The sequence below is a fragment of the Perca flavescens genome, chromosome 14 (assembly GCF_004354835.1).
Source record: "Perca flavescens isolate YP-PL-M2 chromosome 14, PFLA_1.0, whole genome shotgun sequence".
NCBI classification, from domain to species: Eukaryota; Metazoa; Chordata; class Actinopteri; order Perciformes; family Percidae; genus Perca; species Perca flavescens.
Window position 1 is genome coordinate 3,331,474 of NC_041344.1, and position 20,391 is coordinate 3,351,864.

General features: G+C 41.8%; 1 protein-coding gene and 1 long non-coding RNA gene across 2 annotated transcripts in view; both read right to left on the minus strand.

Moving 5' to 3' along the window:
* The window catches only part of LOC114567684 (uncharacterized), a 16,060-nt gene extending 14,696 nt beyond the window's left edge, over window positions 1-1,364 (minus strand). The window contains exons 1-2 of the long non-coding RNA XR_003694220.1: window positions 1,289-1,364; window positions 879-978 (exon numbers count right to left, since the gene is read on the minus strand). This is a non-coding gene — a long non-coding RNA (uncharacterized LOC114567684). The remainder of the gene's footprint in view (window positions 1-878; window positions 979-1,288) is intronic.
* A 2,236-nt stretch (window positions 1,365-3,600) lies between these two features.
* LOC114567648 (transient receptor potential cation channel subfamily V member 5) lies at window positions 3,601-19,845 on the minus strand. The gene is made up of 14 exons (XM_028596755.1): window positions 19,792-19,845; window positions 16,683-16,823; window positions 15,849-15,947; window positions 14,432-14,607; window positions 12,511-12,657; window positions 12,076-12,155; window positions 11,847-11,979; window positions 10,528-10,614; window positions 10,067-10,143; window positions 8,807-8,972; window positions 7,928-7,994; window positions 6,836-7,104; window positions 5,835-5,941; window positions 3,601-4,045 (listed from the first exon to the last, which is right to left on the minus strand). Exons 1-14 carry the CDS (start codon window positions 19,811-19,813, stop codon window positions 3,865-3,867), a joined length of 1,752 nt encoding a protein of 583 aa, XP_028452556.1. The 5' UTR covers window positions 19,814-19,845; the 3' UTR covers window positions 3,601-3,864.
* Between the last annotated feature and the right edge of the window lie 546 nt (window positions 19,846-20,391).

The following is a 20,391-nucleotide window of genomic DNA, read 5'->3' on the forward strand; positions in this document are numbered from 1 at the left end:
ACACACCTCTCACACACACACACACACACTCTCTCACACACACACCTCTCTCACCACACACCCACACACACACACACACACACTCACACACACACACACACACCTCTCACACACACACACCTCACACACACCTCTCTCACACACACACCTCTCACACACACACCTCTCACACACACACCTCACACACCTCACACACACCTCACACACACACACACACACCTCACACACACACACACACACACCTCTCACACACACACACACACACACACACCACCTCACACACACACCTCTCTCTCACACACACACACACACACCTCTCACACACACACACACACACACACCTCTCACACACCTCTCTCACACACACACACACCTCACACACCTCTCTCACACACACACACCCTCACACACACACCTCTCACACACACCTCTCACACACACACCTCTCACACCTCTCACACACACAACTCACACACACACCTCACACACACACAACTCTCACACACACACAACTCTCACACACACACACCTCTCACACACACAACTCTCACACACACACACACAACTCTCAACTCACACACACACACACACACACACACACACACACACACACACACAACTCTCACACACACACACACACACACACAACTCTCTCACACACACACACAACTCTCTCACACACACACACAACTCTCTCACACACACACACTCTCTCACACACACACACAACTCTCTCACACACACACACAACTCTCTCACACACACACACAACTCTCTCACACACACACACACACACACACACACACACACACACACACGTTAACGTGAGTGTTAATACCAGAGAGCCTTTCCAGTGTGTAGCAGCCTGGTTCTGTTACCTTGGTGGAGGGAACAGGGAGAGGACTGTGTGTGCTGACTGTTCTCAGAGTCCATGTCAGAGTTTAGAAAAGTCTCTCTTCACACTCACTGCTGGCCCACCTGGGTTGGACAAAATACGGAGAAACAGCAACACGTTAGCAGGAGCTAGCTGCTAGCGGCTAACATTTAGCTTTACAACAAGCTGGAGAAACAACACGTTAGCAGGAGATAGCTGCTAGCGGCTAACCTTAGCTTTACAACAAGCTGGAGAAACAACCAAACAACACGTTAGCGCGAGCTAGCTGCTAGCGGCTAACGTTAGCTTTACAATAAGCTGGAGAAACAAACAAACAAACAACACGTTAGCTGGAGCTAGCTGCTAGCGGCTAACGTTAGCTGTAGCAACATGTACCGCGTTTCAACAACAGACCTGCTCTGTGTAGCTTCGTTTCAGCTTTTAAAACCACATCCAGCAGTTTGGGACCTTTCCTTCCGTTAGAACTTCCGGGCAGAGAAGTAGCTGAGTTTCAAAATAAAAGCCCCATGAGTTTTTTTTCTTCTTTTTTTTCACTTTGCCAGAGAAATAATTCATGATGATATTGTTTAACACTCAACATTTCCTGGTGTTACTGCTTCACAATAAAAGCTTTTACATAACAAAATGGCTGGTTACTTTTATTTTGAAGATTGATAGGTAACTATATGTGTTTATTTTCTATTGTTTCACTAGAGCCGTCGATCAGCACGTAGAGACTTATTAGAGTCAAGCACTGGGCTAAACCAGTTTGCCTGCTGTTGTTCTAGCATTCCTGAGGGTGGCAGCAGAGACAATATATAAACTATTCCCCTAACAAACTATGGTCATGTAAAAGCATGGGATTATCTGATTTTTTTTCTATTCGAAATAATGTCTTCTAGTTTTTGTTTAACTGTTGGACATTGTTGTTGTGGCATTATTGTAAAAGGTACACAGTCATTTTAATATAATTAAGAGTACAACATGAGCATATTTTATTTTTTTGCTCATGTCCCCATGAAACTAAATTCTGAAGTTTAGTTTCATGTGCTCACACAAAACATTCATGTGCTCACGTGAAACTTTCATGTGCGCACGCAAAACCTAGAGTTGAGTTTCATGTGCTCACACAGACGCGTAACTATCGGTAAGCTAGGTAAGCGGTGCTTACGGGCCCGGACCAATCAGTGGAGATGTTGGTTGACCCCCTGTCGCATTTTCATTACTCGCGACAATCCCAGCAGTCCCACGTGCAGCCACTGACCAAGCGGGAGAGAGAACGGGTCAAATTAATTTCCTTGTTTCTGATATGAAGACGAGACGTGTGTGTGACTCGAACATCTCACATTTACTAACAAACCGTGCATAACGTTTCAGACCGTCCTGCCAACATGTACTGTACGCTGTAACTGCTGTTTCGATACTCTCGGCCCTCTGCAGCGGGCAGGGCTGCTGCTCCATTTCTAAAGAAAAATGTACTTTCCAGTTGTAAAGCAGAAGGAGGTATTGAAGACCTATATTTCATTGACACTGTGAACACCTTGAAAGTGAATTGGTTAAAAACCCTGAGTCATTTTGGTATTTTATCCCAAAATTTGAGGTCTTTCTTTTATTTTAAAATGTAATTTTCTGCCAAATAAATTGCCAATTAATTTATCAAAATTCCATCAGAAAGCCGTTCTAGCTTGTAAAGCTTTTGACCACAATTTTTCACAGCACGAGACTTTCCTATGGAATAATTGTAATATACTTACACACACACACACACACACACACACACACACACAGTCAGACAGACAGGAGATGCCCAGCATCATGTAAACAAACCCAACAAATACCCTGAAAAAAGTAAAAAGCTGTATATATTTATATATATTATATATGTTGTATGTTACATTTTCACTGTTTAGAAACCAAAGTCCGATCAAAATACTTGGTTACAAGTCAAGGTACAAAAGTAGTTGCATCAAAATAAAAGATGGTGCATTCAATAAGGTTCTTTATTTGGCATGTGCACAATAACCAAAAACACAAGTTAAAGATAAATCTACATAGGAAAATACTCGGGCAAAGTACCTGAACAATGTGGGTGCCCGGGGTTACCGTAGAAAGTCAAAAATCATCTTTAAAAAACAAAAGAGCTTCAATAAAATCAAGACGGAGAAAAAAGCAGATAAAAAAATCCAAAAACAGCACATTTATGAACATTTGTGCTTCTTATTTAAATGATGCAAGTAACAGAACATCCCATTTCTTACTATTTCATTTAGTTTTTACATTTCTGAGACATTCAGACTCAGGCTGCTTCCACATCTGGAGTTCGCTTCATTTGCTCCAACCAAACGGAAAATAAAAATCCTCCATCGCAGCGTTTTTCAGCCGTTTGGTTTGCTCTGTCCCAATCCAGCGCGTTCTCGTGAACGGGTCCGGATGATATCGTGCCGATAATGTCTGTGCACCAAGACGTCAGATGTCGTACCATCCCAGGAGACTGCCGGCTGGTCACGCGACATCGGCTACAGAGCTCGATCACGCCGAATGGCGGTTGCTTGCTGTTTAAGCCTCTACAGTCTACAGGGCTTCCTGTCGCTGGCTACAGGCCTCTGTCACAGCTCGGCCGTATCAGCAGCAGTAGTGTAGTCTATGTATTGTAGTGACTATACTGTATATATATATATATATATGTATATATGAAACAAATCCTGGCTCAGAATGGGCTTTTGGGTGAGGTCTGGGTGTCCTCCCCCAGGGTTATTTTGAGCGCCAAAGACTTAATTTCCTGCATTCTGATACACTGTTATGCACCAATTTAGGATGTGAATAGCTTTATTTATCCTATGAGAAGGAAAAGAGATGACATTCAAAATATATCCAAAATATCATTGAATATAAAGCAGTAAGGGAGCTTTCACATCGGGGACATGAGCCTGGATTACTAAAGTTGAACGACAAGGCAACGAGGACAAAGTAAAATAGGCTCCTTATAATCTTCAGATGAAGATCTGTGAGCCTGAGTCGGTCAGGGTCCGGTTCTGAATCAGCTTCTGGATCAGAGTCCTGCGCTTCTGCAGCTCTGCTCGGATGAACTGCAGCTGCTGTATCTGCATGGCCTGGATCTGGTCCTGGTCCTGAAGCGTCTGGTCCTGGTCCTGGTTCTGGTCCGTCTGGACTCTAGTAAAGGCAATAATAAACGTTAGACACCCAGCACACTTTAAAGACAAGCTGAAAGGGTCAACGTTGATTTGTCTTTTTATTCCTGCTGATTTAAGTTTGAAGAAACTATTTTACTTCTTTTGTTTTTACTTCTTCAGGAAGTAAACAACGACAGACGGATGAAAAGTAAGCCAAAAACAACAACATCCTGATGAGGAGATGTGAAAAGTCTGAATTCATGCTTTGTCTGGTCTGTCAGCGAGGCGACAAGCAGAACAACTTTTAAAGTTTGGTCCATCAGGCCAAACATTCTACAATCATTTGTTCCAACATTTCTGATTCATCAAATGTCTGTAGCGGAGCGCTTCCCGGACTCAAAAAATTAGCTTGAGGTGCTCTTTGGAAGGGATAATCATAATGTAGAAACCAAAAAGGAAACTCCAAGGCACTCTCTTTTAGAAAAATACAGAGCCTTTATTTATGGCCTAGTCATCATAAATCTTAAAGTACCCCGACGCGTTTCGGCATACAAGCCTTCGTCAGGGAGTCAATCAATTTCCCAAACAGGAAGAGACCTTCTTATACGCTTTCAAACAGACCAATCAAGAAACACAGCCAATGAAAAGCCATAATTTTGGTAGAGGAGGGTTCAAAATTGTAGGGTTATAGAATGACCAATAGATGTCCTCATTGGTCATAAATAGACCAGTGTATTTGACTACAAATCAAGGTAAAATTCAAAATACAAAACATGTACAGCACAAATACAAATAGAAATGGACCCGATTGAAAAATAAACAATATGGTTTTAAAGAAAAACACTGAGATCAAGTTCTTCATTTAAGCCTGGATAACTAGTAGCCTGCAGTTTATCAATCCAGAAACTTTCTCTCTGGTTTAGTTGTTTTTGTCTGTCCCCTTTCCTCAGTGACAATGGAATATGATCAATTCCACAGATCTGTGCGGTCGATGGATCACTATTATGGTGTTCCCTGTAGTGCCTCGCCATAGGATAGTTCATGTTGTCCGTGCAAATTGCATATTTATGTTCTGCCAAACGGTCCTGTAAACGCCTCTTAGTCCTTCCTATATAAAACACTTTGCATTCATAGTGTCCATATACGCGTTGTTTTCACGGATGGGATCGCCCAGCATTGCACGATAGTGAGCTTGCCCCCAGTTTCTCTCTACTGACCAATCAAAGCAAAGAAAACAGGCTCCGCCCTCCTACAACCGCGATGGCTGCAGCTGATTGGATGAACGCGTCACGTGGGGCTGGCTGCTCCCGGATTTCAAAACAGACTCTAATGACGGCTCATTCGGAATACGATCTGTTTTTTTTACGAAAATAGTTCACCGAAATGTGTTTCCGAAAACATTTTAAATGAGGAATAGGCCTCTCAGCAGCTGAATCTCTTCATTTCAGATCAATTAAGGTCAGTTTAAAAGATTTCCGTTACCTTAAAATAATGTTTCCAAAATCGTTTCAGTGGTTCATCAACTCGTAACAGGGTGAACGGCACTTCTGCATGTGTTAGGTTCATCCTAATCCAAAATCCAAATCTATTTATGAAGCACATTTGAAAACAACAGCAGTGGACCGAAGTGCTGTACAATCTGAAAAACTTTGTAGGAGCCATCTTAAAACGTAGAAGGGAACTGATTCCAGAGTCTGGGGGCTCCTGCAAAGGCACGCTCTCCCCTATCAAATATTTATTGAATGCATTGGATGAGATAATGTATGCTTATGTTTCATGCATGTTTTTTGTGTGTTTATGTGCGATGCGTTGCTATTTTCTGTTCTTACCTGAGATACCAGCTATCGCTCAGGCCGTAGTCGAGCCCACACATCCCGAGTCGGGGCCACAGGCGGCGGGGCAGTCGCCTCTCCAGCATCAGAGTCGTAGCTACCACCTTCACAACATCAACACAGCTCGTTACCATGACGCAGCAATGCACAGGGACATGATGATGTGTCTGTGTCTTTTGATGCAAGTCCACAGAGACTTGGGAGCGCATTTTAAAGGTCCCATATCATACTCATTTTCACGTTCATATATATTTTGGGGATTTCTATTAGAACATGTTGACATGCTTTAATGTTCAAGATACACATTGTTCTTCTTATACAGTCTGTCTGAATGTATTCCCCCTCTGTCTGAAACACTCCGTTTTAGTGCCTGTCTCTTTAAGCTCTCCCTCCTGAAAAAGCTCAGTCTGCTCTCATTGGATATAATATCCCTTCTCGAGCAACCATTACTACCCACTTGGAAGAACGCTACAAAAACAAGAAGGCTGAGCTAAACACAGTTAGCCGCGGCTAAGGTGGTTCTGACGACGGATTGTTGGACGGCACTGACTACAGAGAGCTACATAACAATCACTTGTTACTACATTGGAAACGACTGGCAGGTAAAGTCAGCAGTGCTTCTCACGTTAGAGAGACATACAGCTGATAATTTAGCTGATAAACTCAAACAGGCTGTGCATAATTTATTTTGTTAAACTACATAAATGCCATTATCTGTATCGTATCCCAATAAAACATCAACTGAGCAATATAACATGCATTTTTATTCAGTATATAAGCAATATTTTGCTTTTTATGTTTAAGACACTATTGATACCGTGAGATATTTACATTCTCCCGCTTATCAATCGTTAATCAATCGATAAAGTCAGTCAACTAATGATTAATGAATTAATCGACAATTTGCATCCCTAGTCTGTGTGTATCTGTGTGTGTGAATGTGTCTGTGTGTGTGTGTGTGTGTCTGTGTGTGTTTGTGTGTCTATGTGTGTATGTACCTGAGTCCTCCACAGCTCGTCTCTCTCCTCGGCCACCTTCATTACCGCTGGAACCAGCATGGCTTTCATTAGATACAACAGACACATGTAGGCGAAGAGAGTATAGGCAACCTGCACCACGTAGACGATCAAGGGGGTGACGTAGGTAGGGTTCTCCGGCATGTTTACTAGGGTCAAGTTGATCTCCCACTCGGCCCAGAGGGTGCTGAAGTAGTAGCTATACTCATTAAGGGTGGCAAACGCCTGGGTCATATACACCATCCACAGAGCTGAGGAGAACATGATAGGAGAAAAGTTTAACTCATCTTATTCCAAACATTTCTAATCTCACAAGCTGCATGAGAAGTATTTCTTTCGTATTTTTTCATATATGAAATGTTATATCCAATAACATCCGGTAGGTCCAATTTTCATGTTAAAACGTGGCCAGAGCTTGCAAATAATGAGGTAAACGTATTTTAGAAAAATCACAGTGAACTAAAACATTCAGATTTCCAACTGTTCTGAAGGTGCTGGTTTCAACAGTATTTTTCTACTCTCGGCTGAGTGTTACGCAACTCTAAGCCGGCCTTCTATGATTGGTCATCTCCTCTAGCCAGGCAGGAACTGCTGCAGCGTTTTTGAAGCTACTGCGGTGTTAACACTGTTGCATGTAGCTTCATGCTAACGGTAGTAAAAGCTGCAATCTTGGCTGCCAATGTTGTTAAATTGTCATCAATTTCGGGTCACATTACTGTTGAAACATGCCCGGTTGGGTAGTATTTGGTTCAGAAGCCTCTATCTGTGTTTTTCAAGGCACAAAGTACTGCTGTATACTCCGTTGAAGCTGGACACCGACTGTACGAGACAATAACAACAGCAGCAAGATGCAGAAAGCTGACCAATCAGAGCAGTCTAGGCTTTTTAAAGAGACAGGAGCTCAGGAAAGAGGGTGAATACAGGTGCAGCAGTTGTGGTCAGTATCAGAAGTGTTTTTGGAACGTTAAAGCATGTAAATATGTTCGAAAACAAACACAAAAATACAAGTATGAAGCTGAAAATGCTATATAATAGGTCACCTTTATTTACTTGTTGGTACCAGAATATACTCACCGCTTCCGAAACCAATGTCCACAATGACCATTAGAAACATGAACTTCAACAGGTCTCCAAACAGAACCTAGGAGGAAATGAGACACATGGTAGGTCAGTCTGCAAAAACTAACTTTTCTAAATGTCTAATGAATGTTTTCAACTGTTTGTGATACACATTAGAAGCTGTTACTGTATGCTAGTCTATATCAAGGACAGACGTTTCGCCTCAAATGCCGCTTTCTGTCAATTAACTTTAAACAGCGGTTACATCGTGCAACGTTAACGGGAACGTCTGAGCAACGTTACAGGCTGAAAATGTCAAGTTTTTAATAAGATGTGGATGGTGCAACAAGACAGGCCTGCTTGGTTCTTGCAGGGAACTACTCTCTACTGCTGTCTCTCTTCATACTACTCTCTACTGTTGTCTCTCTACATACTACTCTCTGTTGTCTCTCTACATACTACTCTCTGTTGTCTCTCTACATACTACTCTCTACTGCTGTCTCTCTACATACTACTCTCTGTTGTCTCTCTATATACTACTCTCTACTGCTGTCTCTCTTCATACTACTCTCTACTGTTGTCTCTCTACATACTACTCTCTACTGTTGTCTCTCTTCATACTACTCTCTACTGTTGTCTCTCTACATACTACTCTCTACCATTGTCTCTCTCTACATACTACTCTCTACTGCTGTCTCTCTTCATACTACTCTCTACTATTGTCTCTCTTAATACTACGTCATCTTACAGTGCCGGGTATAGCTGCTGCTCTGCCTGGTGCGTTCTACACACGCGCTAAATGATGCTTATTGCGTCGGTATCTGACGCTGAGAGACACTGACCAAGCATCCCTATTTTACGAGTTGGGAGTGAGAACGGGTGGCCGAGTCCTACCTTCTGTATCATGATGACATAGGGGCCGAACATTTCGAAACCTCGGGCGAAGTACAGGACGTTGGTCCAGCAGAGAACTAAACACATCGCCATCACCTCCTTCTCCGCCTGCACCGAGCAGACTCTGAACACACAGAGTATTACCACCAGGAATGCGTAGCTGATGCTGGAAACAACACAGAAGTTACTGTCAGGGCTATTTCAGACCAGGGAGCGTTGTTACAGCCAAAACGCACCGAATAGCCGTGAAGCGCCGTGAAGTGGAGCCATTGTAATTTCGGCGCCCCTGTTATCCAATCTGTCTGTTCATACCAGCTACAATCAAGCGCGGAGCAGGTTGGACCTCGCGCTAAAGCACTCGTTTCGGCATCTTTTCGATGCGAATGTGTCGAGCCAGGCAGGGAATCAAATACAGGAAGACCACAGTGCAGCCGGATACTTTACAAGAATAAAACATATTTCAAAATAAAACACCTAGGATCATGGTGATTTTTGCAATCTTGACTTCTCAGAAGTGTCTACAGTAGGGTTTAATCCCGGGAAACGGGATTCCCGGGAAATCTGATCAAAACCATTTCCCGTTTCCCGGGAAAGGTTATGACGGGAAACGGGAAATAAAATAAAATAAAAAAAGGCAAGGACTGCGTGTCTATTGTTCTCATACGGTAACATGGATGCAGGCGACGGTAGCTACGGTAATACAGGCTCCCTAAATCATTAAAGCATTGATTATTTAAGGGTTGCCTAGATTTTCAGAAGACAAGTCCCAGACATCCCACCTGGCATTTCATAATTAGCGCTGCAGCACGCAGCTCACTTGATCACGCAGCAGAATTGATCATTGCAAACTGTGTTGATTATGGACATAAACTGTGTTCTTTAGTCCTAAAAATGATACAAATAATATAAAAAATGTCAGTTTGGGATTTTGGGAACGCATATTTGAATGATATCGATACATTACTTGGGCTAAAAACAAACCAAAAACACACAGCCATTTCCCGGGAAAAATATTAAACCCTACACTACAGCGAGACACGCGATCAGGCACACAGAGAGAGAAAGAGACACACACACACACACACACACACACACACACACACACACACACAGCTTTGTGACCAGCCCGGAGAATTGCGCGTCTGGTATGAATGGCCAGGCACGCGATCAGGCACCAATCTACGCTTCACGGCTATTCACGGCGCTTCAGCGTGCGGTGTGTTTTTGCTGTTACACTGCTGAGATGTGTTTTCCACTCACAAGATAGCGTGGAAGGGGCCTCCCAGTGCTGTCTGGCCAAAATAGTGCTTTGCCCCCACTTTCAGCATGTCAGGGATCTGTTGGAAGAGGGAGTACAGCAGCGCTGGAATGTAACTAAGTACATTTACTCCAGTACTGTACTTCAGTCCAAATGTTGAGGTCCTTGTACTTTACTTGAGTCATTTTCTTTTCATGCCACTTTCTACTTCTACTCCGCTACATTTCAGAGAGAACTATTGTACTTTTTACTCCACTACATTCATCTGTTACAGCTTTAGTTACTAGTTACTTTACACATTAAGATTCCTGCATATAAAACACACAGTTAATAAAATCTGAAGTTTTATTCTAAAGTAAACCAGTCAAGTTTCGGACACACTTTCCCAGTCCAAAAGTGTGTCCAAACTGTTGCCTGGTACGGCACAGTGTTTAAGAAGATAAAGCATGTTTCATAGTCTCACCTCCAGCAACAGGATGACAACAGCTCCCAGGACGCTGATTATCTCCCCCACCAGCCGCAAGTGGTCCGCATGTGTCGCGTAACTCTCCTGAGGCACGGAGAGAGGAAATAGAAATACAAAAGGATAAAAAAAATCCTTCCCATTATTATTATTATTATCATTATTATTATTATTAGTTGTTGTAGTAGTAGCCTAGTAGTATTACGAAGATACTGTCGACGTGTGCTTTTGTCGGTGGGCCGAAAAACGTCAGCGGATATTTCCAAATAGCCATGATTTAGTGAACTCGCAATCACAATTTGGGAATCTACATGGTTACTTTCTCGCCGGAAAATACATGTTAATTTTTTTTTTTATATTTGAACTGATCGACAGACATAGTCCTAATCAGTGTTTTACCTACTCCTCCGACAGATTTTGAGCATCTTCACTAAATTTGGTACAGAAGATCTCTGGCATAAGTCGGAAAGACTTTTGATTACAGTTCAGCTATAGTTGGAACTCAAAGTTAGCTCTAAAGCCATGAGCATGGCTTATACTACATATACTGTATATTATATAAAATAAGCTATATCTCCTGAACGCTTTGTGTTATTGCAGCCACATGTAGAGGACATGTGTAGAGATGATTGCAATTAATCACAAGTTAACTAGAACACTCATGTGATTAATTGCTCATATTTGTTGTTTGTTTATTGCTGCTCATAACACCCATTATACAAGATCAAGTAATTTTATTAAGTTTAGTACCCCCCCTACTTCTACTACCTTTGGACACAATGCTTTCAGCTTTGCAGCAATACATGATTGGAATACATTACAAAATACTCTGAAACTTACGTCTCTAATCCCAATTTCCAACTTTAAGCTTAACCTACAAAACAACATAGTCGATTCCTGTTCCTGCTGATAAACATGAATCATATTTATACATATATACTTAAGCATTTTATTTCTTTTTTTTCTTTGCTGTATATTTTTTTGAATTTTTTTTATTGCTTGTTCTGTGTGTTATGTTTATGACATGTATATGTATAGTTGCGGAGTATGTTACCATTTATTTCTGTAGCCTCTTGGCCAGGTCATGTTTGTAAATGAGAAGTTGTTCTCAAACAGTTTACCTGGATAAATAAAGGTTTAATAATAATAATAATAATTAACAACTAGGACTACAGTTGAAAATTAGCCGACTGGCTAACACTTGCGCATTTACAGAAATGTTGATTAATGTGCATTGTCTTAATATAAATAAATAAATCTTCTTCTTCTTCTTAATCACGCTTAAGATTTGAAGCGATTGACAGCCCTGATTTACGCACATTAAGTGGTTTCTGCATCATGACGGTTTTGTCGTGGGGATTTGTGTTGTTCCCCGGAATGTCCATAATAGGGCGAAATACACAACACATTGTGAAGATCCAGATGTACAGGAGGTAGACAAACAGCAGGACCCTGACACAGAAAAACAGAGCGATAAAAAAAACAGTGTTAAACAAGACTGGACATTTTGTACAGTTCAGATATTGGACTACAGATGTCAAACTTTACCTGAAGTAATGTTTTCCATACAGGTTCCACTTCAGGCTGACCAGCTGCCTCACAGGAGTCAGCTCCAGTATCCTTCTTGGCTGGTGAACAAAACAAAATTAGTTTTCCATTTCTCCTCAGCATCACATATACGTGTGGAATGTAAAAGCCAAAATGGCCAAAAAAGGAAGTTTAAGTCGTACGTATGAGTTCAACTTTTTTTTCGCCTTGCCTTTAGAGTTTCCGTATCAACGTCATTCTTTCAGACCAGTCAGGGATTTAACAAAACACACATCCACCCATAGAAATAAAATGGATAGAAAGAACATTTCCATTTCCATTCAAATCAACGTAACAGAATTGTCATTGCAGTCTGCAGACCAGTTGCAGCTTGGTCTAACGTTAGCGCCAAACAGTTCAATGGACTTTCTATCCATTTGATTTCTACGATTGTACCTCTCTATGGGGAGAGACCACGATGAGCTCCAGCACTGACATGTTGTCGGCCCATGAGTCTATCTCCGTCAGGTCGTACAGCATGGAGGTCAGGGGGCCCATATTCCACTGGACCACACGCCTTTTATTGACCAGGTGCTGAAACACCTGAAAGAGACAGAAGGAAGCATGCCAGTGAGGATAAGATTAGTAGACAATAAACACGACATTTCTTAAGAGCAATTATTGAAGGGGCCACAAATGATACAGCCGAAACTGTACTTGTAGAGCATATGTGTAGTTGTGGAACGCTGGCAAGGCTGTTTTACTGGATTCACTTTAAACATCGCCCAGTTCAGACCATAGATTCCCGACGAGACAAAACCGTTTTAGAACGCCGCGGAGAACGTTTCATCGGTCTGAACTGGCCCATCTCAGCTGGACTAAAACCAGCTGATGGTGTCACTGTGACTCAGCTGGTGGAGTCTCCAGAGGCTGGTTTTAGAACGTAAGAAACGTCTCTTGTTTCAACAGCCAATAGAGAAGTCATTTTGTAAAGTCAGCTACAATAAAATGAGCCATAATCTATTTTATTTCTACACTATTTCTTACATGTAAAAAAAAAAAAAGAACAGACACATAATAAACAGAGACAAATTAAATTGTCAATCGGGGCACCTCTGGCTCACCCAGTAACGGCGTGCACCCCATGTAGGCCGAGTCCTGCAGAGGCCTGGGTTCGAATCTGACCTGCGGCCCTTTGCTGCATGTCATCCCCCATCATTCTCCCTCTTTCCTGTCTTTCCACTGTCACTATATAAAATGTAAATGTCTATATATATATATATATATATATATATATATATATATATATATATATATATATATATATGGCCCTGAGAGTTTGCTCCAATGCTGTTAGCAAGGCTGATATCTAACAAAAAGCCATATCTAGGGTTGGGTACCGAGGCCAGTGCTAATACGGCATGGTGTCTAAACCACCGGTGTCTACCAGACAGAATAGCAACGTGGATTTCGCTGCCTCATTTCGGTGCTAATGCAATGCTCTGTTTTCTGAATGTTTGTCAGAAACAAACATTAGAGGCAACAGAAGCATTGCTGCATGGGATGCTAGTTAACACTACACCCGGCAACAGGTAAGCCTACAGTTAGCTAGCAGCTGGATTAAACACGGTTAAAATGCTGACAGCTGAACGGTGTGATGTGTGTCTGTATTTCACTGGAGAGGATTCCAACAGCAGGATGTCCAACAGTCTGCAGCTGCTGTTGTCCTAAAAACAACACAAGTGCGTTCACTTGAAACTCGCCTCGCCAGCCTCGGTGCATTCAAAATTATTGGAAAATACCCTTTTCTCATCTAGTGGTTGTTTTTGTCATTTACCAGCAATTTACTGTTGAAATAAGATATTGTTATAACTAACTGTGATTACATTTAAGAGTTTTTGCTGTGGAGATGATACACCATCACGTCTCATTGGTCTGAACTGGACTTTATAGAGATGAAGCTGAACGGAGAACTAAGAACAAGCTAACTAGCCAGCCGGCTGGCCACTAAATCAGTAAAAATTAACAACTTAATGTTTCGTTCACAAGCTCTTGTCACAGCATAGAAAGCCCTTCCCCCTCTCATAGATGACTGAATTCATCTGCAATAAATAACAGAATCATGTTATCAGATGTTTAAGGTAAATAAAACAGCCTTGCCAGCCTACTTACTGACGCGATTCAAACAAAATTTGTTCTCTTCCACCAGTCCCATCGGACTTCTCTACGTAGGTAATGTTAATGTAAAGGGAGAAATCCAAGCTGTGGATCAAACCACTGTGAGGCAACACTTTTTTTGTTTATAGTTTTACAGTTTACACAATTATTTAAATACATATTAATTACAAACCACGCAGTGATTTCAGCCTATGCTCACCACAGTGTTTCCCTTTTTGGCAGCTAGTTTAAAAGTTGTAAGGCCTCGGTTGTTGGGCATCATATCGATTGGCACTGGCTGGTCCAGCTCGGCATCGCGTGCCATAATCAGGTCAAGAGCCTGGCATGCAATCGTCCGGTTGGGCTGCAGAACCAAAATGTGAAGCACTGTGTTACCTAGACAGAAAAACAAGGGGATACAAAAAGAGACAAGAAGAGGGAAGAGAAGGCCATTAATAATCAAAAGGCCGTAACTAACTAACTAACTAACTATCTTCTAACTTTCAGCTTTGTTTTGCAGCTGGATTTCATTTGTTGTGTCTAAATCTGAACATTGATAACGTATGTGATAGTGAGATACTTGCCGAAGCTGCATTTCTAGTGATGATAAGATAAAAACGTTTTATTTCTCTTATTCATTGCTCTGTTTTAATAGCGCTTGCTCTTCAGTCAATCTATAGGTCATTTGACCATATGCTGTACTTGCGGGCGCTCGTTGAGTCTCTGGGCTGTGTATATATATATATATATATATATATATATATATATATATCGCATGCAAAATGGACAGGAGAGACCGATCAGCTTCATGTCTAGGACACTAATGTCAGCTGAAGCGAACTACTCTCAATTGGACAAAGAAGGTCTGGCGGTGATATTTGGCATTCAGCATTTCCAAGTATTTTATATGGAAGGAGGTTTGTCACTAGCACTGACCCACAAACCTTTACTGTCTCTCTTCAATGAAATTAAGTCAGTGCCCCAAATGGATTCTCCTCGTATACAGCGATGGGCAGTAACTTTGAGAGCGTATGAGTATGACATTGTTTACAAGCCAGGAAAAAAACCGTCGACTCCCTCTGCCTCAACAGTCCGTCAAGAGAGAGCAAGAGGAACAAGTGCTGATGATGGAGAATGTGGCCCTCATATCGGCAGCTGAAATGAGCAGATGGACAAGCAGAGATCTTGTGTTGTCCAGAGTGGCACAGTTCGTCCAACATGGTTGGCCACCACAAGACCGGGACCCAGCTTCCCAACCATATGCTGTTAGGAAAACAGTTTTAAGTGTACAAGATGGAGGTGTACTGTGGGGCTCACGTGCAGTTGGGGTTACCCCTACATACCACGGTCATCCTGGACACTGGTGCATTAGTCGGGGTTACCCCTACATACCGCGGTCATCCTGGACCCTGGTGCATTAGTCGGGGTTACCCCTACATACCATGCTCATCCTGGACCCTGGTGCATTAGTCAGGGTTACCCCTACATACCGCGGTCATCCTGGACACTGGTGCATTAGTTGGGGTTACCCCTACATACCATGCTCATCCTGGACCCTGGTGCATTAGTCAGGGTTACCCCTACATACCGCGGTCATCCTGGACTCTGGTGCATTAGTTGGGGTTACCCCTACATACCATGCTCATCCTGGACCCTGGTGCTGGCTCCTGCGTCGATCAACATGGAGATAATGTCCTTGTTCCCAACACACGCAGCAAAAGACAGGATGTGCTCACCTGTTGACCAAATGTACATTTTGAAGTCTCTTTTATATAGACCTTAGTGGTCCCCTAATACTGTATCTGAAGTCTCTTTTATATAGACCTTAGTGGTCCCCTAATACTGTATCTGAAGTCTCTTTTATATAGACCTTAGTGGTCCCCTAATACTGTATCTGAAGTCTCTTTTATATAGGCCTTAGTGGTCCCCTAATACTGTATCTGAAGTCTCTTTTATATAGACCTAAGTGGTCCCCTAATACTGTATCTGAAGTCTCTTTTATATAGACCTTAGTGGTCCCCTAATACTGTATCTGAAGTCTCTTTTATATAGACCTTAGTGGTCCTCTAATACTGTATCTGAAGTCTCTTTTATATAGACCTTAGTGGTCCCCTAATACTGTATCTGAAGTCTCTTTTATATAGACCTTAGTGGTCCCCTAATACTGTATCTGAAGTCTCTTTTATATAGACCTTAGTGGTCCCCTAATACTGTATCTGAAGTCTCTTTTATATAGACCTTAGTGGTCCTCTAATACTGTATCTGAAGTCTCTTTTATATAGACCTTAGTGGTCCCCTAATACTGTATCTGAAGTCTCTTTTATATAGACCTTAGTGGTCCCCTAATACTGTATCTGAAGTCTCTTTTATATAGACCTTAGTGGTCCCCTAATACTGTATCTGAAGTCTCTTTTATATAGACCTTAGTGGTCCCCTAAGTGGTCTCCTTTACAGAGAGCGTTGGGACTTACCGTAGTATATGAGTCCTCGTAAACTCTTCCTGAAGAACAGACCGGTGACTCGCAGTGTAGCCACGTCAGCACCGCGATCAATCAGATGACGAACCAGGCTGATGTTCTGCGTCACCACGGCGATGTGGAGAGGAGTTACACCTGAGACAGCGTAAATCAACTTTCATTTCGTTACGTTTCATTACCTGTGTTGTGTAAGTGAGGCTCAGATTTATCCCATGTGTGTCCCTTGACTGGAGTAAACACCGAGAACGATAGCTATAAATCTAGAGTTTTGAAAAACCACAACTATAACAACGACAACGACAGTGAGTTACGATGTCGTTGGGATCACTTTCAGAGAGATTAGATGAACGATAAAAACACTGACAGCCAATCAGAATCCATATGAATTTACAGCATGACACGATGGAGAGAGATTTGGATTTGGAAGTGGTTTGAAATTTATATGTTGAACAGCAAAAAATGTATTAAAGATTAATAGCTTAGAAATAGTTGGTATCGGTCCCTAAGTACGTCTATTGTGACGGTGCTCTTTGTGGCGCTGTGCGCCTGCTGTTGCATGGAAAAGGCAGCGGGATCCGTGCCCAGAGGTCGCCGCTAGACTTTCATGGTTCCTAAAATGTACCTGATTTTACAAATATAAGTTATATGATATTACTACAGACATTCCTGTAATCTTACATCGCAATATCTGCTTATTATTTATTATTGTCAGCTGGAGCGTGCATCGCATGCGCGTCTGACGTAGCAGTTTGCAGAAACTTATCATTCAGCAGTGTGGATGACTCCAATAAAAGTCATTTTTCAGTTTTTCAAGAATCGGTTTAGGAATCGGAATCGTTTTAAAAGTACCGGTTCGGCATCGGAATGGTAAAAATCCAAACGGTACCCGACCCTATTCATCATACACTGGTTGGTGAAAATTTGCCAAACAAAATTGTCACTCATCTGGCGATAGCGATGTGCTTTCCTACGATGTGAAAAGAGCGTGTGCATGCAACATTAAGTTGTTACATTTAACTATTTTAGAGGCTGTGGATGTTGTTTGCTTCATTAATGTGTTCACTGAGTTAATGGACTGAGGATGGGAGGAGGATTCGGTATTCGATTTCGGCAGAAACTTAACCAGTGGATTCGGTATTTGGCCAAACCCCAAAAATCTTGATTCGGTGCATCCCTACTTATCTTGTCTTATCTTGTCTTGTCCTGTCTTGTCTTGTCTTGTCTTGTCTTGTCTTGTCTTGTATTGTCTTATCTTACCTTGTCTTGTTTTGTCTTGTCTTGTCTTGTATTGTCTTATCTTACCTTGTCTTGTTTTGTCTTGTCTTGTCTTGTATTGTCTTATCTTACCTTGTCTTGTTTTGTCTTGTCTTGTCTTGTCTTGTCTTGTCTTGCCTTGCCTTGCCTTGCCTTGCCTTGCCTTGTCTTGTCTTGTCTTGTCTTGTCCTGTCTTGTCTTGTCTTGTCTTGTCTTGTCTTGCCTTGCCTTGCCTTGCCTTGCCTTGCCTTGTCTTGCCTTGTCTTGTCTTGTCTTGTATTGTCTTATCTTACCTTGTCTTGTTTTGTCTTTTCTTGTCTTGTCTTGTATTGTCTTATCTTACCTTGTCTTGTTTTGTCTTGTCTTGTCTTGTCTTATCTTGCCTTGCCTTGTCTTGCCTTGCCTTGTCTTGTCTTGTCTTGTCTTGTCTTGTCTTGTCTTATCTTATCTTACCTTGTCTTGTTTTGTCTTGTCTTATCTTGTCTTGTCCTGTCTTGTCTTGTCTTGTCTTGTCTTGTCTTGCCTTGCCTTGCCTTGCCTTGTCTTGCCTTGTCTTGTCTTGTATTGTCTTATCTTACCTTGTCTTGTTTTGTCTTTTCTTGTCTTGTCTTGTATTGTCTTATCTTACCTTGTCTTGTTTTGTCTTGTCTTGCCTTGCCTTGTCTTGCCTTGCCTTGCCTTGCCTTGTCTTGTCTTGTCTTGTCTTGTCTTGTCTTGTCTTACCTTGTCTTGTTTTGTCTTGTCTTATCTTGTCTTGTCCTGTCTTGTCTTGTCTTCTCTTCTCTTCTCTTGTCTTGTCTTGTCTTGCCTTGCCTTGCCTTGCCTTGTCTTGTCTTGTCTTGTATTGTCTTATCTTACCTTGTCTTGTTTTGTCTTTTCTTGTCTTGTCTTGTATTGTCTTATCTTACCTTGTCTTGTTTTGTCTTGTCTTGTCTTGTCTTGTCTTGCCTTGTCTTGTCTTGCCTTGCCTTGCCTTGTCTTGTCTTGTCTTGTCTTGTCTTGTCTTGCCTTGCCTTGCCTTGCCTTGCCTTGTCTTGCCTTGTCTTGTCTTGTCTTGTCTTGTCTTGTATTGTCTTATCTTACCTTGTCTTGTTTTGTCTTTTCTTGTCTTGCCTTGCCTTGCCTTGCCTTGCCTTGCCTTGTCTTGTCTTGTCCTGTCTTGTCTTGTCTTGTCTTGTCTTGCCTTGCCTTGCCTTGCCTTGTCTTGCCTTGTCTTGTCTTGTCTTGTCTTGTCTTGTATTGTCTTATCTTACCTTGTCTTGTTTTGTCTTGTCTTGTCTTGCCTTGCCTTGCCTTGCCTTGCCTTGCCTTGTCTTGTCCTGTCTTGTCTTGTCTTGTCTTGTTTTGTCTTGTCTTGCCTTGCCTTGCCTTGCCTTGTCTTATCTTGCCTTATCTTGTATTGTCTTGTCTGGTCTTGTCTTGTCTTGTTTTGTCTTGTCTTATCTTACCTTACCTTATCTTACCTTATCTTGTCTTATCTTGTCTTACCTTATCTTGTCTTACCTTATCTTACCTTATCTTGTCTTATCTTACCTTATCTTGTCTTACCTTATCTTATTTTACCTTACCTTATCTTATCTTATCTTGTCTTACCTTATCTTATCTTATCTTATCTTACCTTGTCTTGTCTTATCTTGTCTTATCTTGTCTTATCTTGTCTTACCTTATTTTATCTTACCTTACCTTATCTTATCTTGTCTTATCTTCCCTTGTCTTATGTTACCTTGTCTTAAGTTACCTTGTCTTATCTTATCTTATCTTGCCCTGTCTTATCTTATCTTAAGTAAACCTGTGAACCCCGTGATGTGTGTGTGCTTGTTGCTGTGTCTGTGAGTTCCTGCGTGTCCACCTTGGAAGATCTCGGCGGTCATCGGCTCGTTGATGAGATCGGGAGCTGCGTCCATCAGAGCCACGGCGGCTTCCAGGTTGTCGGCCATGACGGCGATGTGCAGCGCCGTTTCGCCGAGAGCCCCTGAGGGAGAGGGGGGGGGGGACGATTAATTTATGTATCTGTTGCTACGGTACCTACCATCAGTGACTACGTCATATCTGTTAACAGGGAAACAGAGAGAAAGCCAAAAAAGTAGAAAATCCATTTTATGTCCTTTACAAAGTAAATAAATGTTAAAATGACTGATATGTGATGTCATTCTTCTATGAAAACTATCAGTTTTTAGAAATGTCTCGGATGTATTATTACTATTACTGTCTGACTTTACTTTATGAATACTATCTGATCTGAGTAAATGAAAATCACTAATCCAATCAGTGCCCGTGTATTGGGAACGACTGAAACAAAAACAAAAAAATGCGAAAGAAGCAACAAAAACTAGGCCATGGCAGAGCAAGCTTTACTATTAAAGGAGACATTTTGGCCCCAAAAATAAAAATAAAACCATATTTGAGCTTTGTACAGATGTCTCTCTGTCTCTCATCCCTGAAAATTGCA

What these genes read in the sequence shown, in the direction of transcription:
- LOC114567648 (XM_028596755.1), bottom strand. Translation starts at nt 19,813, where the DNA reads ATGACCGCCGAGATCTTCCAAG. An exon ending in CCAAAAAGGGAAACACTGTG is followed by an intron (nt 12,658 to 14,431) that starts GTGAGCATAGGC and finishes TGTCTCTTTCAG; the next exon opens with GTGTTTCAGCACCTGGTCAA. An exon ending in TGATGCAGAAACCACTTAAT is followed by an intron (nt 10,615 to 11,846) that starts GTGCGTAAATCA and finishes TCCGTGCCTCAG; the next exon opens with GAGAGTTACGCGACACATGC.